General features: G+C 52.1%; 3 protein-coding genes across 5 annotated transcripts; 2 read left to right on the top strand and 1 right to left on the bottom strand.

The window, feature by feature from the left end:
- Positions 1-17: 17 nt before the first annotated feature.
- POLDIP2 (DNA polymerase delta interacting protein 2) lies at positions 18-17716 on the top strand. 2 transcript variants are annotated; one of them, XM_043903151.1, is made up of 12 exons: positions 18-264; positions 1605-1686; positions 3079-3176; positions 3872-3968; positions 4138-4213; positions 4444-4551; positions 4978-5114; positions 5974-6000; positions 6210-6335; positions 7285-7364; positions 15372-15529; positions 17541-17716. In XM_043903151.1, exons 1-11 carry the CDS (start codon positions 104-106, stop codon positions 15526-15528), a joined length of 1149 nt encoding a protein of 382 aa, XP_043759086.1. In that variant the 5' UTR covers positions 18-103; the 3' UTR covers position 15529; positions 17541-17716. The 2 variants fall into 2 exon arrangements, with proteins under 2 accessions (XP_043759086.1, XP_043759087.1); XM_043903152.1 differs by lacking the exons at positions 15372-15529; positions 17541-17716 and adding an exon at positions 8109-9109.
- LOC122694433 (NADH dehydrogenase [ubiquinone] iron-sulfur protein 5) lies at positions 2266-2786 on the top strand. Its single transcript, XM_043903160.1, has one exon. It carries the CDS (start codon positions 2329-2331, stop codon positions 2647-2649), a length of 321 nt encoding a protein of 106 aa, XP_043759095.1. The 5' UTR covers positions 2266-2328; the 3' UTR covers positions 2650-2786.
- On the bottom strand, positions 9603-19848 carry TNFAIP1 (TNF alpha induced protein 1). 2 transcript variants are annotated; one of them, XM_043903153.1, is made up of 7 exons: positions 19700-19848; positions 16206-16523; positions 15488-15657; positions 14766-14855; positions 14631-14683; positions 13655-13850; positions 9603-12217 (listed from the first exon to the last, which is right to left on the bottom strand). In XM_043903153.1, the coding sequence occupies exons 2-7, from the start codon at positions 16408-16410 to the stop codon at positions 11981-11983; spliced, it is 951 nt and encodes a 316-aa protein (XP_043759088.1). In that variant the 5' UTR covers positions 16411-16523; positions 19700-19848; the 3' UTR covers positions 9603-11980. The 2 variants fall into 2 exon arrangements, with proteins under 2 accessions (XP_043759088.1, XP_043759089.1); XM_043903154.1 differs by lacking the exon at positions 19700-19848 and adding an exon at positions 18992-19284.
- Between the last annotated feature and the right edge of the window lie 30 nt (positions 19849-19878).

Here is a 19878-nt window from a genome sequence, read left to right as displayed (position 1 = left end):
GGGGGCGGGGCAACGGCGCGGGGCAGTGTGGGGCGGGGGCGGAACGCCGCCCGGCCGCGGGTCGGGCAGTGTGTCAGCAGCCCAGCGGGCGCTCGGGCGAGACATGGCGGGCTGTGTGGCCCGGCGGGCCCTGACCGTGGGCAGTCGTTGGTGGTCCCGGTCGCTGACTGGGACCCGGGGGCCGAGGCCGCTCTGTGCGGCGGGTGGAGCTGGGGCCTTCCCACCCGTGGCGGCCACGACGACGCGGAGGCACCTCTCGTCCCGGTGAGGGACGGAGCGCGGGGGTCGGGCCCGGAGTCTAGGGAGCGTGTCCCGGGCCAGAGGGCCCAGCGGCAGAGGGTGATAGGAGTTCGACCCAGGGGAAAGTTCCGGTCGAGAGCCGACCGGCGCTGCCTGGGACGCGTGCCAGGAGCGAGGAAGGGAGCGCGGCCCAGAGTCCTGGATTGTGCCGGACTGGCCCTGAGGGGGAACTAGTAACTCTCTCGGAGCAAAGCCTACTTCCTCGAATGCGGGCATCCGAGCGCCAGTGTTAGTGAGAAGTCCTTCAATTAAGTGCTAGGGCTTTTGATTTGAACCCCCAGCCCGTGACTGAGGGTCAAGGCCTCCCTCAGAAAAATGCTGGAAATGGGAAACAGGACCCGAGTCTGCGCCCTGCGTGGGTCCCAGGCTTCAGTGTGACCTTGGGGGCACATTCTCTCTTAATGTGACTTGAGGAAGGAGGGGGTTTGAGGCCACGGGGATGGTGTGAACAATGTGCCTAGGGATGGGACCAGAGAGATCGAATTGGGGCAGGTGAACCAAGTGGAAGGAGACATGGAGTTCACCTCTCCACAATAGTAAGAAAACGGTGCTTTGAAGGGCCCCCAGAGAAAGCAGTCCAGTCGAGAAGTCACTGTGAGAGCTGACCTTTTAGTGGCTGAGATGAGACATGGACATGGGGGAGAGATGATAGCTATTTGCAATTTAAAACTCCTCTGAAAATTGATGTAAATCTGAACAAAAACTAGATGGAGAGAATAACATTGGTGCAATGCCAGGATGAGGACTGCAGTTTAGAGGTGGAGATGGCATGATGACACAAAAGAAGTTTTCTTTTGAGCACCCCTTATACCCTAGGCTCTGAGAGGGAGCACAGGCTAATCAGACACAAGCATTGCTCCCGGGGAACTTACAGTCTCTAATGGAGATAAGACAGTGACACAAATAACTGAAATGCAAAGTGGGAAAGGCAGTCACTCACTGCTGTGGGAGGTCAGGAGGATGGGTCAGGGAAGAAATGGAGGCAAGGGATACGATGAAGCAGGGTCTGAGGGCGTGATACGAGGAATGCTAAGAGTCAAGAGGGAAGAAAGTGATCTGGGAGCTGTCAGATCTCATGGAAATCAAGGAGGCATCTGTGGCTGGACCTCAGAGGCGAAGCAGCAGAATCTCTGTGGAGGGGTGGCTTGGCAGGACCCTTCCCTGCTTCAGCTGGCCCCACTGCTGCGACCCTTCTCTGCTGTCATGGCCCCGGCCCTCCCAGTATCCTAGTAGCTTTTTCTGATGGATTAGTACCCTTCACTTCTTAGCTTTTCAGTTGCTTGTTCTTTTTCCTTCCTAATCAGAAACCGACCAGAGGGCAAAGTTTTGGAGACAGTTGGTGTGTTTGAGGTGCCAAAACAGAATGGAAAATATGAGACCGGACAGGTGAGTGCTGGGCGGCATCATCTTTCGTTTTCACGGTGTGCTCTGCTTCTGAAAGGGTAAAATTTGGCCACAGACCTGGACATCATGATTTTCTGCCTTGGTGTTTGGTGCCAGACCAGAATCAAAAGTTTTGTTGTTGTTGTTTTAAGATGGTTTTTTTCCCTGTTTTCCTGGATTTGAATGCACTTCATGAGTCATCGGGTTTTGTTTCCAAGTTAGTGTGGACAGAGATGGTTTGAACTATATTGAGGAAAGAGTCCTATTGCTGAAGAGTCATCTAACATAGTGGTTGGTGGGAAGTCAGTGGAGGGAGCTTTCAGAAAAGCACCGCTGCTTTTTTGATGCTTTGTTCTAGTTGAATTGAGTGCAGTGAATTAAGTTCTGGGTGTGAGGCTCTTTTTCTGAGTTAGTTTTATGCCAGATCTTCTGAGATAGATTTAGGCCTCTTGTAGACAAGAACTTTTTGTTTATTCAGTTTTTTTCCTCTGTATGCCTACAATAGACAGGGCTTTATGCATTGGTATTAAATCAGAAAGCAGTTCTTTCATGGAGTTGACAGTCTAAGAAAAGAAGTACAGGTCGCCTGAGGATCGTCTAGGAGAGGCGGCCAGCGAGGAGAAAAGGACACAGCGGCCGGACGCCATGCCTTTCTTTGATGTGCAGAAAAAGCTGGGTGTTGACTTAGACCACTGGATGACAATCCAGGGTGCTGAGCAGCCTCACAGGATTCCAGCTCGATGCCATGCTTTTGAAAAAGAATGGATAGAGTGTGCACATGGAATCGGTAGCACCCGAGCAGAGAAGGAGTGCAAAATAGAATTTGAGGATTTCAGAGAATGTCTGCTTCGACAGAAAACGATGAAACGTCTGAATGCCATCAAGAGACAGCGGGATAAGCTAATCAAGGAAGGGAAGTACACACCTCCATCTCACCACTCGGGCCAGGAGGATCTTCGGCCCTGAGTGGAGTAGCTGCCAGTGGCTGGAGACTGATTCTCACGTTCTCTCTTCTCCGCTGGAAACTCTACATACTAAAACCCCCGTGTGAGAGTGTCTAAAAATAAAGGATTGCTCCATCCTAAAAAAAAAAAAGAAAAGAAGTACAGTATGCACATGGTTCATGGCTGTACACTGTGCTCAGTGGAAGGGAGGGATGGGAAGGGAAGGCTTCCTCGAGGCCTCAGCTATGGTCTGACGGCTGAGTAGAAGTCAGCCAGGTAAAGGGACAATAATCGTGTTCCACAGTTGGTTTGGGTGGATCTCAGAGTCCAAGGGAAGGAATAGCAAGACCTTGTGCTGGGATTGCCACCACCTGTGCCACTTGGTGGTGTGGGCCCCGCCTGGATGCACCCGCTAGGCTGCAAACTCACTGAAGCCTCTCTTTTCTCCCAGCTTTTCCTTCACAGTGTTTTTGGCTACCGAGGTGTTGTCCTGTTTCCCTGGCAGGCCAGACTCTATGACCGGGATGTAGCTTCTGCAGCCCCAGAAAAGTAAGTTTCCCTCTCATTGTGCCTCACAGTATCCTCTGGAGGAGGCCCGGCCCATGGTAGACCTACGTAATTGGAGTCCCAGCGGTGAAGACAGCATCATTCTGGGCCTTAGGAACAGTCCCAGAACACTCCCTTGACACTGATGCCCATGGAGACAAAAGTGCTAAGTGCTAAGTCTTAAGCCAAAGGGTCCCTTCGGGCCTCCCCAGGATGCTTACCCCAGGCATTCTTAGTTTGCATTATCAGTACCCCAGAGGGCATTTGGGGAACTAGGCTTCTTGATTTCTTGATGTTCAGTTAGAAGCTTTCTCTTCATCTCTTACCATCACTAGAGTACATTTAAAAAAAAAGAAAAGGCCCAGCTCCATTAAGTGATCACAGAGAGCCCCTGGGATGTGAGAAGAGTGGGGTGCTCTGGGCTCCAGGGACTGAAGCAGCAGTTTGATTTTCTCAGCTTGGCCCCTTTTTTAAAGAGGCATCCAGAGAGTAAGATAAAGGATGACTCTTCACCACACTCTTTTGGTTGCTCCTGACTGGGGAGCGCTGGGCCAGTGCGTGCTGAACATCTGACCAGCTGCTGCTAAGCCCCTTCAGTTCAGGCATTGGTCTGTTTAGGTGAGGGGGTGGTAGGGAGCTGAGGCAGGCCCTGCTTCCATTTCTCAGGTTGATCTTGGGCTTTTCCTCCTGCCCCATAGAACAGAGAACCCTGCTGGCCACGGCTCAAAGGAGGTGAAAGGCAAAACTCACACTTACTATCAGGTGCTGATTGATGCCCGAGACTGTCCACATATAGTAAGTAAGCAAGGTCGCTGTGCCTGGGGTTCCTTTCCATGGGGAAGGCCTGGACCCTGATGGGGACTAAGAGAAGGAGAGGGATCCAACAGTTTCACACCGCACTGGGCCCCAAGTCCTCAGGACTGGATAGTGACTGAGAAAACCTCTGACTTGCCTCTTGCCTTAGTCTCAGAGATCTCAGACAGAAGCTGTGACTTTCTTGGCTAATCACGATGACAGCCGGGCCCTCTATGCCATCCCAGGTGAGTTATGAGCGTCTGAGTGGTGCCCATCGGTGAGGGGTCTGGTGTGTCTCAGGGAGAGAATTCCAGTGCCTTTCTGCTGTCCTTGAATCTGCTGGGAGGGCGTGTAGATGCTGAGAGCTGTGGTGCCAGGGTTGTCCCCCCCGGGACAAGGCCCAGAAATTGAGTTTCTTTTCAGCCCCACTCTTCCCCCTTCCTTTGTGAGTTTCCCATCTCTGTCTCTCTGCCAGGCCTGGATTATGTCAGCCACGAAGACATCCTCCCCTATACCTCCACTGATCAGGTTCCCATCCAGCACGAGCTCTTTGAAAGATTTCTTCTGTATGACCAGACAAAAGGTACCCGCTCTCATAAAGGGAAGCTGGAATGGGAGGGCCCTTTCTTCAAAGACAGTATCACAGAAGCAGTTTCAAAGCTCTATTTATACAACTATTTAACCTCCCTTTAGACCTGTCAGGTAGATGGCCTTCATCTCCTCCTCACAGATAGGGAAACAGGCTCAGGGATGATGAGAGCAACTCAAGGTTGCTAGGTAGTGGCAGAGCGAGATCTGAGAGCCAGGGCTCCCAATTCCCAGGCCATTTCTCTTCCCCTGACGTCATATTCCTCCTTGGGGCTAATTCTTGATACGGAGCTCTGTGCCTTCTTCCAGCCTGTGCTGCTTTGGCTCATGTGTCTTATTTACCTTGGCCATCACTGGGAAGGGTTTTATAAGAGAAGCAGTTGGCCGCTGGCCTGGTCTAACCAGTCATTTCTTGCCCCAGCACCCCCTTTTGTGGCTCGGGAGACACTACGGGCCTGGCAGGAGAAGAATCACCCTTGGCTGGAGCTCTCCGATGTCCACCGGGAAACAACTGAGAATATCCGTGTCACCGTCATCCCCTTCTACATGGGCATGAGGGTAGGTGCTGAGCCTTGGTACCTTGCTTCAGGGCCGGACCCCAGGTTCTGTGTGGTGTCCCCAGTGTGACTGCTGGTGTGGTCCCACATTTAAACCATGTGCCTGAGGTTCTGGATACCAGTGCTGCATGTATTGGTTGGGGTCGAGCACCCGCTTGGCAAGAGCTGACACCAAGACCTAGAGCAAGGAAACTCTCAGATCCTAGGAAGGAGGCCTCCAGGTTGACTCTCTCTTCTCTTCTGGCTCAAAGGGAGCCATGATTCTGAAAAACATACACATACTTGTTTAAATCACCGTAGGCTCATCTTCCCACATTTAATTAATTAATTTTTTAAAAAACAAGGAAAGAAGGAAGGATTCCCACATTTTATACATTTATTGAGCTGTTTCTTGCTTGGCCGTGACCTGGGTCTTAGGGAGACAAAAATGAAACACTGTACCTGCCTTCCAGGAGCTCATGGTAGTGGGGGAGGCCGACATACAGCTTTTCAAGTATTGTAATCCTGCTGGGATGTGGGAAGGCCGAGGAGGAAGACAGCAGCCTGGGCAGCAGTAGTGGGTGGGAGGGGCGGCGGCTGACGGGGAGAGTGGTGAGAGGGAAGAGCCCTCTCTTCTGTTTTCTGTTCCCATCCAAATCTGTCATCTTGGTAGGATGAAGAGGAAGGAGGCCAGGGAAGGACCCAGGGATCCTGCCTCCCTCTGGGCATGTTGGCCATAGTTAGCACGTCAAGATACTTGTGACTGTGTTCTGTCTTTGCGTCCGTCCTAAAATACATCTGCTCCACTGGAGAGATGTTGATTGGAATAGACGTTTTCTACCCTCGGGGACTGAAATTCTTTGTACTTTGTTTTTCCCCAGGAAGCCCAGAATTCGCACGTCTACTGGGTGAGTGTCTCATCTCGAGAGGAGGGGAGCTCAGGAGGCGTGCCTGTGGGGGCAGGTTGGAAGGTGGGGGCTTTACCTCCGGGGTGGGAGATGAGACCCATGCAGTGCAGGTGTTGGCCTTTGTTGCCCTTTGCTCTCTTATAATTCCCAGGGGGCCAGCCCAAGTTCTATTCCTTCTCAGACATGAAATCTCTCCCCTATTCCCACAGTGGCGCTACTGCATCCGCTTGGAGAACCTTGACAGTGACGTGGTTCAACTCCGGGAGCGACACTGGAGGATATTCAGTCTATCCGGCACCTTGGAGACCGTACGAGGCCGAGGGGTGGTGGGCAGGGTGAGCATCTTTGGGCTAATAATCTTGGTTTCTGGTCCTACCCAGCAGGCCTGGGAGCTTGGTGCATGGTCTCCTCCTCTGTGGTTAGGGACAGAGGTTCAGTGTGTGAAAACGCAGGACTGTTCAGAGTGAGAAACCTCACCGTGAGGGAGGTGTCTTATGACCCATTTCACAGGTGACGACACTGAGACTGTTATTAACTAGCCCATGGTCCTTGGAGCGTGGAGTAGCAGGCCCTGGATTTGGAGCCAAGCAAGTGACATTGGTGGCCACCCTTTTTAAGAATCTGAATTGGGAAGCCCTTGGGTGTGGCACACACCCTCCACCACTCCCAGTTGTCCTTCCTCTGCCTCTTTACACACGTACATCCTCGGCTGGCCCTTGACAAGATCTGATTTTGCAATTCCTGCGCTACCCCACCCAGTCGCCTGAGAAATAAAGTCAAGAGGAGGGGCCACATTCAGTAAGCAGTTATACACATTAGCAGGGACTTGGGGAGGCCGCGTGGGATAGAAAGAACAGGGCTTTGGAACTCATCTGTTTTCAGATGCTCACTGTGTTGTTTACTGCTGCATAACTTTGGTCAGGTTATTTAACCAGAATCTCAGTTTTTTAGGATGATATCTATTACCTTATGATTACCAGGACTTAAGTTAGCAGAAGTTTGCTGATCATAAGGCACTTAGTGAATGGATGCTGAAAAGGATATTTGCAGAGATCTTGGGCTTGGCATCTTAGTCTGGAAACCTCAGATGTTCAGTCTGAGATCATCTTTCCCAGGGTCAGAGTAAGAGGCCCAGGTCCGTGGCGGTGCTGTGAGAGGAGGTGCTGGCCGGCCGTTAGGGTGGGAGGCGTGAGAGGGCACCCGGCCCTAACGCGGTGACGGGCAGCACGTGGCCCTGGGGCACAGAGCTCGTCTGGGCTGACCTGTCTTCCTGGACCCTCGCAGGAGCCAGTGTTGTCCAAGGAGCAGCCCGCCTTCCAGTACAGCAGCCATGTGTCCCTGCAGGCCTCCAGTGGGCACATGTGGTGAGTCGGGGGTGTGGGAGCGGCTCAGTCCATGGACACTGCAGGTCAGGAACGGGAGAGCTCATAGCACGCAGTTCACTCTGGCCAGTGAGGTCCAGAGGTGGAGCTGTATCTGCCGTTCACTGTTGTGTGAGTCTTGCCTGATTTATGACTTTCCCAGTTCTCTGTGATTTTGTGGAATGAGTGTGTATGTGTGTGTGTGTGTGCGCGCGCGCGCGCGCTCAGTTGCTCAGTCATGTCTGACTTGCAATTCCATGGACTATAGCCCGACAGGCTCCTCTGTCCATGGAGTTTTCCAGGCAAGAATACTGGAGATTTCTTTCTCCAGAGGTCTTCCCCAGTCAGGGATCGAACTGTGTCTCTTGCATCTCCTGCATAGGCAGGTGGATTCTTTACCACTGTGCCATTTGGGAAGGCCCCTGTGGGATGAAGACTTAGTTCAAAGTGGTCTGGTGACTTTTTGCTGCAGACCTGCCGATGAGTTGGTTTTTTCCCTTGGGGTTTCACTCCGTAACCTGAAAGCATAGTTGGGTGGCTTACGCAGGATGCATCGAAGGCTGAATTCAGGACAACTTCATTTCTTCTTTTCATGAAGGGCCAGGATGGGCTCTTGGGTCCTTGGACCAGTGTTATCCTGGCATGAGCCAGGCAGAAGAGCCCAGGCCTACTTTATCCTGCCTCAGTTCTGGTGCTGAGGGCACAGGGCTCTCCAGACCTCTAAACCAGTTTCTCTCTGACTCCCAGGGGCACTTTCCGCTTCGAGAGGCCTGATGGTTCCCACTTTGACGTCCGGATCCCTCCCTTCTCCCTGGAAAGCAATAAAGACGAGAAGACACCGCCCTCAGGCCTTCACTGGTAGGCCAGCAGAGGCCCTGAGCACCTGGGCTCTGCCCCGAACAACAGCTCACATCCCATGAGAGTTGCTGCAGAACTCTGTCATGGCCATAGTGGGTCTCTTTAATCGTTTGTGCCATTTGATTTCGGGGTTCTTACTTTGGCGGGTGGAGTATATCTCTTCTCCAGAAGACCCACGTGGGACTCCTCCAAGGCTGGCCTTCCCCGTAAGCCCTGCCTACGTTGTGTTCCAGTAAACCTTTCCATCAGGAACTCTGTGTTCAGCGGCCATAGGCGTGGAGGAGTTTCCTAGCCTGTCACACAGTTGTTTAGAATGTGAGGTTTGGTCAATAAACCAGTGCACGCTTGGCCACCCTCGCCATTTCTGCCCCCAGGGTCTCAGGCTCCCTCTTTGACCCGGCGGGGGCCCTTGGTTACTGTTCTTAACCGCCCTTCCTGGAAGCTGCCCCTTCAGCTAGGGTGTCTGTCTTGATCATGGGGCAGGGGTTTGGCTGATGTCTTCCAGGTCACTCAGCCAGTAAGCCGGGGGCTGGACTGGACTCTTGTTTTCTTTATGCTCTGCCAAGTGCAGAGCTGGAGGGTGGCAGCAAGGTCAAAGGAGTGAGGCATGCCTGTTGGGTTTCCTGGAGCAGTGGGCCTGCCAGCTATGGGCACGAGTCTGTCAAGCCTCCAGTTCAGAAATGCAGAAACTCAGCCAAGGAGTGTTAGGTATGGACAGTGACTAAGCCAAACTACTTTCTGAGCTTCTTGAAGATCTCCAAGAGCCAGAGATAAAAATGTGCTGCATTTTTGCCCTGATTCTTAGGATTCTTGCTTGCTCCCCGACTACCGTAGTGATTGTTAAAGAGGTCATTTTCTTGAGTTAATATTAAATTTCAGTTCCAGCCCTTTATAGTGTTGTCCTTAATCCTCCACCTTAGCTCAGCTGGCAAAGAATCTGCCTGCAATGCCGGAGACCGTGGTTTGATTCCTGGGTCGGGAAAATCTGCAGAAGGGATAGGCTACCCACTCCAGTATTCTTGGGCTTCCCTCGTGGCTCAGCTGGTAAAGAATCCACCTGCTATACGGGAGACCTGGGTTCGATCCCTGGGTTGGGAAGATCCCCTGAAGAAGGGAAAGGCTACCCACTCTAGTATTCTGGCCTGGAGAATTTCATTAGCTGTATAATCCATGGGGTCATAAAAAGTCAGACACGACTGACTGACTTTCACTTGCACTAATCCTCCACCAGGGGGAGCCTGGTTTGCAGGGCAACTGAGTGCAATGGGGCATAGGCCCCAGTGAGAATGTTTAAGGTCAGGTGGTGAACAGAAATACATGAGTTATGTCCACACAGCAGTGAGTGACCAAGCTCTACTCCCTGTAAGCACGGCTCTGAACCACTGCAGTGTAACACAGTTTTATTAGAAATTAGTGTTTGTTTCCATCACCTACGCTGAGCAACAGAGAATTGTAGTTACATGATAAAGAAGTTCTTTCATGCCAGGACCTGTGCCATCCTTCAGCAGACCCTGGTCAGGTAATAGATCAGAACCTAATAATAATGTCCGTGTGGTTAACAGCAGGCTTCCAGTTTTCTTAGAAACTGACAAGGTTTAACCTTCATCCACACTTTTTGTGTACATTCCCCAGGGCTGCTCAGAATTGAAAAATCCACACAGCCAAGAGCTGTTTTCTGAATGGGGCTGGGAAACTCAAAATTCCCCAAACCCTTATAACACAGTCTGATTTTAAAAGCTTAGATTACTTCAGTGAGTTCAATGTTAGTATTTTAAAACCAAAGAGATATTTTCAACTGGAGGAGATAAGTGCCCAGAGTCCCAGACTATTGTGCTGTCTCAGAAAGAAAAGACTGCTCACCACAGAGACAGCTGAGGATCTCAAAGTCCCAGCAGTGAAGAGGCCCAGGGACTGGGGAGGTTAAGGGACAAGCATTAAAATACCTCAGTGGGGAGCTGGGACTTTGAGTATTAAAGGGCTTTGGGAAGGCAGCTGAGGAAACACATTGGTGGCCTCAAGCAGAAGCATTCCAGTCACTGTGGGAAACCCAGAGCTGGAATCTGGCCAAAGAAATGGATTTGTCTTCATGTTGTTACTCCAGTGAAGGCCTGAAGAACCGTTCATAGCTGACCATAAGGTGCCTCACCTGAAAGTCTTTATCCACTCAAGACTATGCCAAGCGTAAGATGCCGGATTGAGTCACCTCCTGCCCTAGCACAGGTCTTTGTGTCTGCTAACCTTGGCCTGGCATTTGCCCGTGGGCTCATGGGGTCAGCTATAAGCAGCCACTTAGCTACAATCAGAGCAGTCAAGAGACATGAACTCGATCAGCAATGTCCCTTCCTGACTGAGTGGGTACTGCTGAGTGCAATGCTGGTTTGTTAGGTTGGCTGAACAGCTCCCTCCTGGTGGCATTCCTTTAGAAAAGAATTCAGATAAGCAGCTGCCCGCAGGCCAAGCCAAACAGAAGGAAATGAAAACCGAAGCCCTGGAGGAACTTGCACCCTTACCCAAGGGTGCGGCATCCCTAGAGCCAAGTTTACCCAACAAGAAAGAAACGAAGAACTCTTTGAAGGCTCTTAGGTTACACACATCCTCCTGTGTTCATGGACTCACCACTGGGAAGAACCACCATCCCCAGCTAGGATGCAAAACCAACAGCACAGATGGGGGGCGGGGGATGGACGACCAAGCATAGCCACCTCAGTGGGGCCCCCGGGATTGCAGGGCTCTATGCTGTCCTTGGATGGTGGGTGGGTGCTGCAGCCCATGCTCCTGGCTGCCAGCAGCTCCTGCCCACCGCCCCCCTGCCCCCCAACCGCAACGGCCCTCTGGGCTTACAATAAGGACAGCTTGCTTCAGACCTGAGGGCGAGAGAATCAAAGAGAACAGTCATGTAAGACCCTAAGAGTCAGTGCATATGTGACTCTTAAGACGTGGGGGTAAACTATCATTTCAAATAGGGGTGGTATTAGGACCAGAGGTCCTGACTTACACATCCTCACCCCATCAGTGCTCTCTGGGTTGGCTGCTTGGCCACTGTGGCAAAGCTAGAACTGGTCAGTTTTTTTATTGCTTCTTTCCCTTCCCTTAGATTGACTCTAGAGGGAAAAGGGGATTCGATCAGAAGATGACATGGGTCAGGGCAGATTACAAATCTCCTGAAGTACAAAGTGCTTTAAAGAAATAGATCCCAAAGGTATCAAAAGGGCCAAGGGTTCTGCTTTACTGAGGATCTTGGCACCCTGGAGGGGTAGCAGAAATACCCAGTCCTCTCATTATTCAACTAAAACTAAAAACTAGTCATTTCCTAGATTATTTGTTAAAAACTTAACTCATCAAGCCTGTGCTTAGGAAAAAAGGAGCCCCACCTCCTGTAAGAAACTGGGCCTCCACAGCACCAGAAACCACCTTCCTCAGAGAGTGACCTGTTCCCCATGAGGCCTAAAGTAGCCTTCAGCAGAGCAAAGGCGCGCTCAGCCAAGGGCAGAGGGGAGGTGGACGGGTCAGTCTGTTCAGCCCAGGGGCAGGAAGGGAGAGGCTGAGCAAGGGGGCCAGTCCTCCTCAAGTGCTTAGGAAGCCGGGCAGAGAAACACGAGCCCTCCCCTGCTCAGGCCCTCTGACCTCCCGGGCAGGTCCTGTCATGCCTCTGGGTAGCTGGAGCAGAGACCCAGCCAGCAGCAGAGTGGGGTGGCCGAGGGGGCAGGGTTCCACAAGAGGGGCGATGGGGCGTCCCACGCCCTGACTCCAGGAGGGTCTCGTCAGTCGCGATGGGAGGACTGGTGGCCGAGCTGCCGGTCATCGTAAGTGCTGTAGCGCTTGACGTGGATGCGGCGGACACGGTCCCGCAGTTCCAAGGTTTCCTCGTCTTCACTGGGGGAAGCCTGGCTGCGGTTCCGGCTTGTGGCCTCCAAGAGGGAGTTGTCAGGGACTCGGGGGGTCTCATAGAGTAAGACGTTGAGTGTTTCCTCATAGATTCGGGCCTCTGGGAATTCCACCTGGGATGAGAGAACGGCATGGGGTTTCATCCCAAAGAGGGCACAGCATGTCAGGGCCCTTGGCCCTGCTAGCTCCATGAGGCCTCCAGAACTCTCAAGAGACATAACTTTCTGTTTTGCAAGGGCTGGCAGAGGTCTTCGCTGAAGGAGGCATGAGGAGATGTATTCTATGGACATAAAGATGCTGAAGACTAGTACCCTGCCCCACTCAATCCCAGACCAGTGGACTAGTATGTGGAGAGGTCAGGTACAAACACAGCTCCCCCCACGTACTAGCTGTGGGGTCTCAGACTTAACTTTGTGGTGCCTAAGTTTCCAAATGTTAACACTGACCTCAGAGACTGTTGTGAATGTTACATGAAGATTGTAAAGTGTTGAGCAGAGAGCCCGGCACACAGAAAACAAAAAAGTTACTTGCTTTGAGCCCTTCACATGCACACAGCTCTCCCCCCACACAAGCCGCCATTCCACCCTAGCAAACTGTCGTCTCCTAAACACACTGGGGGGCAGCTATTCTCCAGGGAGGCACCATCTGCTGGCAGCCTGGGGAGAGTTAGCTGAGTTTGTTGTGCATGTGTGCTCAGGCATGTCCGATTCTTTGTGACCCCGTGGACCGTAGCCCAGCAGGCTCCTGTGTCCATGGGATTCTCTAGGCCAGAATACTGGAGTGGGTTGCCATTTCCTCCTCGAGGGGATCTTCCCAACCCAGGGATTGGACTTGTATCTCTTGTGTCTCCTGCATTGCCACTGGTGCCATCTGGGAAGCCTTAAGATCTTTACATATTTTTATATATATATATACACACACACACATATATGTATGTATATATGTAGTGTATATATATAGAATATATATATGTATATATATAGAATATACATATGTGTGTGTGTGTGTATATATATAAAATTTCCCAGCAGCCCTAGTATCCGTTTTACAGGTTATAAAAATTGAATTTGTTATCTCCTATCAAATTCCTTCTCGTGCCTGGCAGTGTGCTGTCACTGCAGAGGCACAGCCGACTGACCAGGAATGCCCAAGCAGCAAGGGCTAGGGGTCCGAACAGCCATTTCTACTGCCCTGCACTGCTTCTCCTCAGAACTGTCTCATTTTCATAACAGTTCTGTTAAATTCATACTTTCATTCTCAGGTCTTCAAATGAGGAAACTGAGGCCCAGATGGTTTAAATGTCTTATCCAAAGTCAGAAAACTGACTTTGGGACCAGAATTCAGATCTGAATTGGGCCAACTTCAATTACCCGCACTGGTCAACAGCCCTGCCTCTCAGCTGACCAGAGCAGAATTCTCTGCCATTCCCTAAACTCCTTGCATTGGCTTTTGTCCTTGACCAACACCATTGCGGTGAGTGTGGGAAACAGCAAAATGTACGCCTGGCGGTGAAAGGTTCAGCCGCACACAGGCAGGCGGAAGCCCCGTACCTTGGTCTGCTTCTTCTCGGTGGCGTACACGATGGAGGTGCAGCACACCTCTGCCAGCTTCCGACCCTGCCCGTAGAAGGACCAGCAGCAGATCTCATCTCCGATGACATCCTTGATGAAGAGCACGCGGCCGTTGAAGCGCAGGGAGAGCTTGTCGAACAGCTCGATGTTTTTCAGCAGGTGGTCATCGGAGTTGCTGAAAAACCGGTGAGAGCCCACCAGCCTGGGAGTGAGGTCCCAGCACAGGGGTGGTGCAGGCTGGGCTCTCCCCTCCCCTGCCCTCCCCTCCCCTGTCATGCTCACAAAATGAGGGAAAGTCAGGATGCCAGAGGGACGGTGAGAAAGGGTCATGGGGTCCCCTGTGAATCTGGGGGCCTCTGAGGGGAAGGAGGCGAGTTGGACTTAAGTTACAACAGAGAGAGCTGAGGGAGTACCTCCTCTCAGCAGGCCCAGAAGGAAGGAGGCTGACTGCGAGCTCAACAGGTCCTCCTGTTAAGACGGCAGTCAGCCTCCTTCCCTCGCTGCAGGGGTGACCCTGGCAATATGTCTGCCATGGAGAATCACTGAGGGCCTGCAGCCTCATGCCTGTACCTAGCTGTGGCCTGTTGAGAGGACATGGGGGGACGAGGGGGCCACTGGCTCAGATGCAAAGAACAAAGGCTGTCTCAGGAGGAGTTCCAGCTGCTTGGCTTCCCAGCCCTGTCAGAGAATGCGGGGAAAACCCCTGGCCCACTGCCTGACATGACACATGTTCAGTTACATGTTCATGTTCAGTCTCGTCTCCACCCCGGGCAGGGCCCCGCACTGAGTTCCAAATGCCTCGGCTCTGATTCCCCTTCTGCTCTGTTCTCCTCCCGAGACCCAGACTCATGCCAGCTGTGCCAGGCGTGCAGGTGGCCTCCCTCGAGTCGGCTGCCCAGGTTGTCCGCTCAGCCCGTCCCGGGGCACCGCCCCGCCCCCGGGGGGCGCCCCCTACCTGGTGTAGGAGTACTTGTTGTTGCTCCTGTTGTAAAGCAGCTTCACAACGGGCTGTGAGGGGACAGCGCGTGAGGGCCGGGGACCTGGCACCCCGAGCCTCCCGCCCTCGGCCACCCCTCGGAGGGCCCAGTACCTTGGTGGAGGATTCGATGAGCCTTTCCTCTTCCTTCAGGGAGGTGATGATGGGGATGTTGCACACAGGCTGGTAGGAGTCCTTCTTGTCCTGGGTGACACACAGCAAAGAATCTTTTTTCCCCCAGATCTTCTGTTTGCCAGGCTTTTCCCAGGAGCTGTCAGAGACTCTCTGCCATGGCCACCCCCTGCTTGTTGAGGCATCAGATAGAGACAGGAGGCCCCTGGCAGGAGAAACTGCCAACTGGCAAGCAGACTCCCACTTCCAGAAACCTAAACTCCAGATACCTAGGCATATAAACTAGAAGCAGGGTCTAGTCACTCCACCTGAGTCCATCACCTTATAAACTGACTGGCTGCCAGCTTGCTGGGGCTTCCCTTGTGGCTCAGCTGGTAAAGAATCCACCTGCAATGTGGGAGACCTGGGTTTGATCCCTGAGTTGGGAAGATCCCCTGGAGAAGGGAAAGGCTTCGACTCCAGTATTCTGATCTGGAGAATGCCATAGACTGTATAGTCCATGGGGTCGTGAAGGGTTTGACACGACTGAGCGACTCTCACTCACTTTGCCAGCTTGCTTGGCCTGGGTAACACGGTGTGTCTAACCAGGTTTGGACTCATCTCATACGTGCCAAGTGGCCTTCCAGGAACTGACCCTACGTCCCTGAAGGAGGGGCCAGCCCCAGCCTCCTCAGCCTGCCCTGCCCCTGCCTCCACCTCCGCACCTGCAGGGCAGACTGGCACATGTTCACCAGCCCCTGAATGAGGTAATATTTCGCTTCAGCCATCAATTCCTTGATCTCTTGCCGGTTTTGAGGGAGGATGATTGTGTCATCTCGGAGGTAATTCAGAATGGTGCCAAAGTGCTTTCCGCATCGGTCTATGAGGATCCAGCCTAGGGATTCAGACAGGCCCCCGAGGGTTACTGTTTGTCTCCAGGTACCTCGGGGCAGACAGCAGGCAAAAACCACCTGATGAGCCTGGTGGCAGGTGACAGGAGCACAGAGCCCACAGCACGGGGGTGACAGGAGTGGGCACTGAACCTCCGGCTCTGGGGTCTGTGGCTGCTCTTCACCCCTCCTCCCTGAAGCCAAGACAACACAGGCCCTCCAGGCGCACCTCCTGGCAACACAGAAACCACCCAGCCCTGCCTGCTTTCTGCCCACTGCTCAGGCACTCTGGAGATGGTTCTTATGAGAATCTAGTCCTGTGTGAACATTTAAAAAATACAGCTCTTCTCCCTGAAAAATATGTACACACACAACATTCCATGTACAGTTTCAGAGAATTCTGACGCTGCATTAAGAACTCCAGGTGAGGGAGTCCTGTACTAGAAGAAAAATGAATCTAGATTGCAGATCTGCCAGGCTTAGGCAGTGCTCTGAAGTCACTTCCCCCTCCCACCCCCACCCCTCCTCCGCCCAACAAGCCCCCGCGCCTCACCTTCCTTGTCAGTCAGTACCTCCATGCGCCCACTGAACATGGCCTTCAGCATGGTGTCGTGTCGGGTGAGTGCCCGCACGGTGGTGTAGTACAGTGAGCCGCCCACATTGAGCTGGACGTATTTGTTGCCCAGGCCTCCTCCCTTGAAGCCGCTGAGCTTGGGCTTGGCCCCTGAGGCTGGGCACAGACAGGTATCCCCTGACATCTCCCGCTGCAAGTAGATCACCACACGGCAGGAGGTTGGCTTGGAAGGCTCCGCCGTGGTGGAAGGGTCACAAGTGAGTGGCCAGTGGAGGCCAGAGCCTCATACTCTCAGCGCTGTGAGCAGAACATGGGAGAGAAGGTAGGAGTCAGCAGAGGAGAGCCTGCAGCTGGGAGGGGACAGGAAGACAAACACTGACCATCCAGTCATTCTCTCCTGAGCCCAAGACTCCCTGACAGAAGCTGAGCCTTATGCAACGACAAAAAAGACATTCCTGCTGTTCTTCATGGTACCAGTTACCAGGTCTGGGAGCACAGTCTCTCACAACCCAGTGCTGGTCTCCCTGAGACTCAGCTCTGGGTGACAAAGAGGTCAAGCAAACTCTTGGAGCTAATCAGAGATAGCTCCAGGAACAGACTAGGCAGAGCAGAAGTCCTCACCCTGGGGATCCACCAGTTAGACTCCAGTTGTTTTCCTCTGAAGGTTCCCAGGATCCAAGATTTCCAGCCAAACCTACTGGGAACCCAGCCAGCCTAGGAGTTTCCCAGGAGTCCGAGGGACAGGATGCACTTCCTGTCTAATGACTCCAGGCTCGGGGCACCCTGCACCAGTGCTTCCTTTGAGCACCACCCAGAGTCTGGCTTCAGGAAGGCAAGTAACAGCAACTTCAGGAGAACACAGATTGAGCCAGGCTGGAGGGAGCTGGCCAGTGTTCCTGGCAGGGGTTATCCTGGTTCCTGCTGAGGTTTCCTGACCTTCCTCTTTTTTGGCATCAGCCCTGCCCTGAGTTCCTGAAATTGTCACCATTTTTCAGGCTAGAACAACTACAGGATGGCTATTTTTGCTGCTTTTTTCCTGAGAGGGGACCCAGCCCTATCTCCTCCTCTCTTCCCGCCCAACAAGAATGGGGAAAAAGAACCAAATGATCAGTCTAAGAATAATTAGGTGATTTGGAAACTGAAACACTGACTGGAGTTACAGGACGGAGAAGCAAGGAAAGCAGAGGAAGGCAAAGCCAGACCACCCCTTGTGATCTAGATTCTACATGTTCTGGCTGTCTAAAGAATTGCTAGAATTCATTCACTGAGAGAAAACAAAAACCCAACATTCTTTGCATGTTTACTCTGTTCCAGGTACTATTCAAGGCATATATATCATCAGCTCATTTAACTCATTTGTCAATAAAACGATATTGAGTGCCTACCAAGTTAAGCAGGAGGAAGAGATGAAAAGACACTGTCCTTGACTTCAGGAATTGAAAGAAGTGTGAATATTCTTATTCATTAACAAGAATAAAAATAAGAGTATTTATCGTGTCCCTGCTTTGTGCCAGGTGCTGGGGATACAGATGAGAACAAAAGAGTCAGTCCTGGGGAGCTTACCTCATAGTAGGAAGACACATACAACAAGAAAAGGAAAAAATAAGCAGGCAATTTCAGAAGTGAAAAATGTACTTAATAAAACAAAGCGAGTGACTAGGAAGAGGAACTCATTTAGATGGGAAGCCAGGGTAAGATTCTTTGGGAAGGTGACATTCCAGCTAAGCTCTTAAGAGCATTCCAGACAGATGGAAGAGTAGGCGCAAAGTTCCTCGGTCAGACACAAGTTTTAGAAGCAGAAATAAGGCCAAGGTGGCTGGTGCAAAGAAAGAAGGGGGAAGATGGCTGGATGCGAAGTCAGGGAAGGCAGGGGTGGATCATATTGAAGAGTTTGGATTTTATATTAATTGCAATGAAGACTGATTGTAGAGTTTAGAGCAGGGAAGGGATATGATCTAAGATCACCCTGGCTACTGTGTAGAGAGTGGACTCTTTGAATGCAAGAGAGCAAGTGTGAAGACCAGAAGTCTAGGCAAGAGACGATGAAGGCTTAGACTACAGTGCTGGTAATGGGAGTCATAAAAAAGTGAAATGACCTCATTTCATTATCACAGCATGCTGAAGTTTACATCATTATCTCTTCTAAGTGTAACCCAGAAGTGCACTGGTTTTCCCACATTTACTACTCCACTCTCCAAACAGTGCTTAACACAATGCCATGCACATTTGTAAGTATCTGTCAATTTGTTGGACTGAAATTGTCCCCAAAAAGATTTAAGTAGGTCCCCAGTGGCACCAGTGGTAAAGAACCTGTCTGCAAACACAGGAGATGCAGGTTCAATCCCTGGATTGGGATCATCCTCTGGAGAAGTAACTCAACCGCTGGAGCAACCCGCTCCAGTATTCTTGCCCAGGGAAATCCCATGGACAGAGAAGTCTGGGGGGCTACAGTCCACGCAGTTGCAAAGAGCTGAACATGACTGAGTGACTGAGCATTCATCCTGGGAAGAATGTCCAAGGAAGGGCCAGGACAGGTGCTGTATGAAATACTGAACGCCTCTGGTGGTTTGTCCAGTATGGATGAGATGAGTGCCCCGCCCCAGCAGACTGCCCAATCAGTAAGTAAGCTTGAATGCTATGAGATTACTTTACCAAACTCTGCCCACCCCGAAGGAATAAATCCACCCCTTAACAGGTTTTAACAAGTTCTCTATGCATTTTGTGTCTAGCCCCAATTTCACCAAGATCAAAGAAAAGGAGCTCACCAAAGGTTAGGCGGCTGCCAACAAAGGAAGACAAATCCAAACTAATCTATTCTTTTCCAACAAAGCAATCGCTTTGAGCCCCTGGATGACGTCAGCTGAGATTCCAGTTGCTCAGATTCCGCCCAGGCCAATAGGTTCCAGGAATCCTGTGGCAGGTGACGTCCCAGAAGGTAATTCCAGTGAAAATGAAGTTTCCACCGAGAGCCTCAGAGCTCTTCCTTCCGGACTTTGTGTGTGGGTATTTGGGGATGCTAGGGGCCTATCTGTGTCATACTAGGCAAAGCGAATGGGAACCTAAGCGGAATAAAGGGCAAACAATCACGGCGGTGTTAGAAGGTGGGGTCCTAAGGAAAGAAGGTCCCAGAAATTCGTCACACCAGGGATAGCGAGGGGAGGAGCCGATCTTGGTCAGAGAGGGCGGATCTAGCAGAAAATCCAAGGTGTAATTCTATTGCTACATCCAAAGGGTGTGGGGAAATTTATCGAGACCCAACCTCTCCATGCCAGTGTAGTCTTTTCCAACTCGTACCCCTCCTCACTATTGAGAAACAGAGACCGGTTCTGACACCCATCCCCAGGGGAGGATTTGAGCTCTCCACCTCCCTTCGCCGTCCCACGCCTTTTCCCCAAGACCGCGTGGGGCTCTCTTTGCTCAGCCCAGGGCCCAACCATTCCTCCCCCGAGGGCATGGGGCGGCTCGGCTCTCACCCTCCCCGGTGGCGCCTCTCCTCTCAGCTGGACTGCAAGTCGACACTGTGCCGCCCCCGAACTGTGGCCGCTCGAGCTCCAGCAATCCCGGGCCGAAACTCACATCCTCCACCAGAGGACTCCGCCCCAAGCCGGCGGGAGCCTGAGACTAGAAGGCGGGGCAGGCTCAGCACCCAATC

The sequence above is a fragment of the Cervus elaphus genome, chromosome 5 (assembly GCF_910594005.1).
Source record: "Cervus elaphus chromosome 5, mCerEla1.1, whole genome shotgun sequence".
NCBI classification, from domain to species: Eukaryota; Metazoa; Chordata; class Mammalia; order Artiodactyla; family Cervidae; genus Cervus; species Cervus elaphus.
Note: the sequence above shows the minus strand (reverse complement) of the source record. Positions and strands in the feature narration are given on the sequence as shown.

Bases quoted from the DNA above. Each gene is read 5' to 3' on its own strand.
- POLDIP2 (XM_043903151.1), top strand. From the start codon at position 104: ATGGCGGGCTGTGTGGCCCGGCGGGCCCTGACCGTGGGCAGTCGTTGG. The intron at 4,214-4,443 runs GTGAGTTATGAG...TCTCTCTGCCAG, and splicing joins GGCCCTCTATGCCATCCCAG to GCCTGGATTATGTCAGCCAC. The intron at 6,336-7,284 runs GTGAGCATCTTT...GGACCCTCGCAG, and splicing joins GCCGAGGGGTGGTGGGCAGG to GAGCCAGTGTTGTCCAAGGA.
- LOC122694433 (XM_043903160.1), top strand. From the start codon at position 2,329: ATGCCTTTCTTTGATGTGCAGAAAAAGCTGGGTGTTGACTTAGACCAC.
- TNFAIP1 (XM_043903153.1), bottom strand. From the start codon at position 16,410: ATGTCAGGGGATACCTGTCTGTGCCCAGCCTCAGGGGCCAAGCCCAAG. The intron at 15,658-16,205 runs GTGAGGCGCGGG...CTGAATCCCTAG, and splicing joins GGTACTGACTGACAAGGAAG to GCTGGATCCTCATAGACCGA. The intron at 13,851-14,630 runs GTAGGGGGCGCC...CCGGTTTTTCAG, and splicing joins AACAAGTACTCCTACACCAG to CAACTCCGATGACCACCTGC.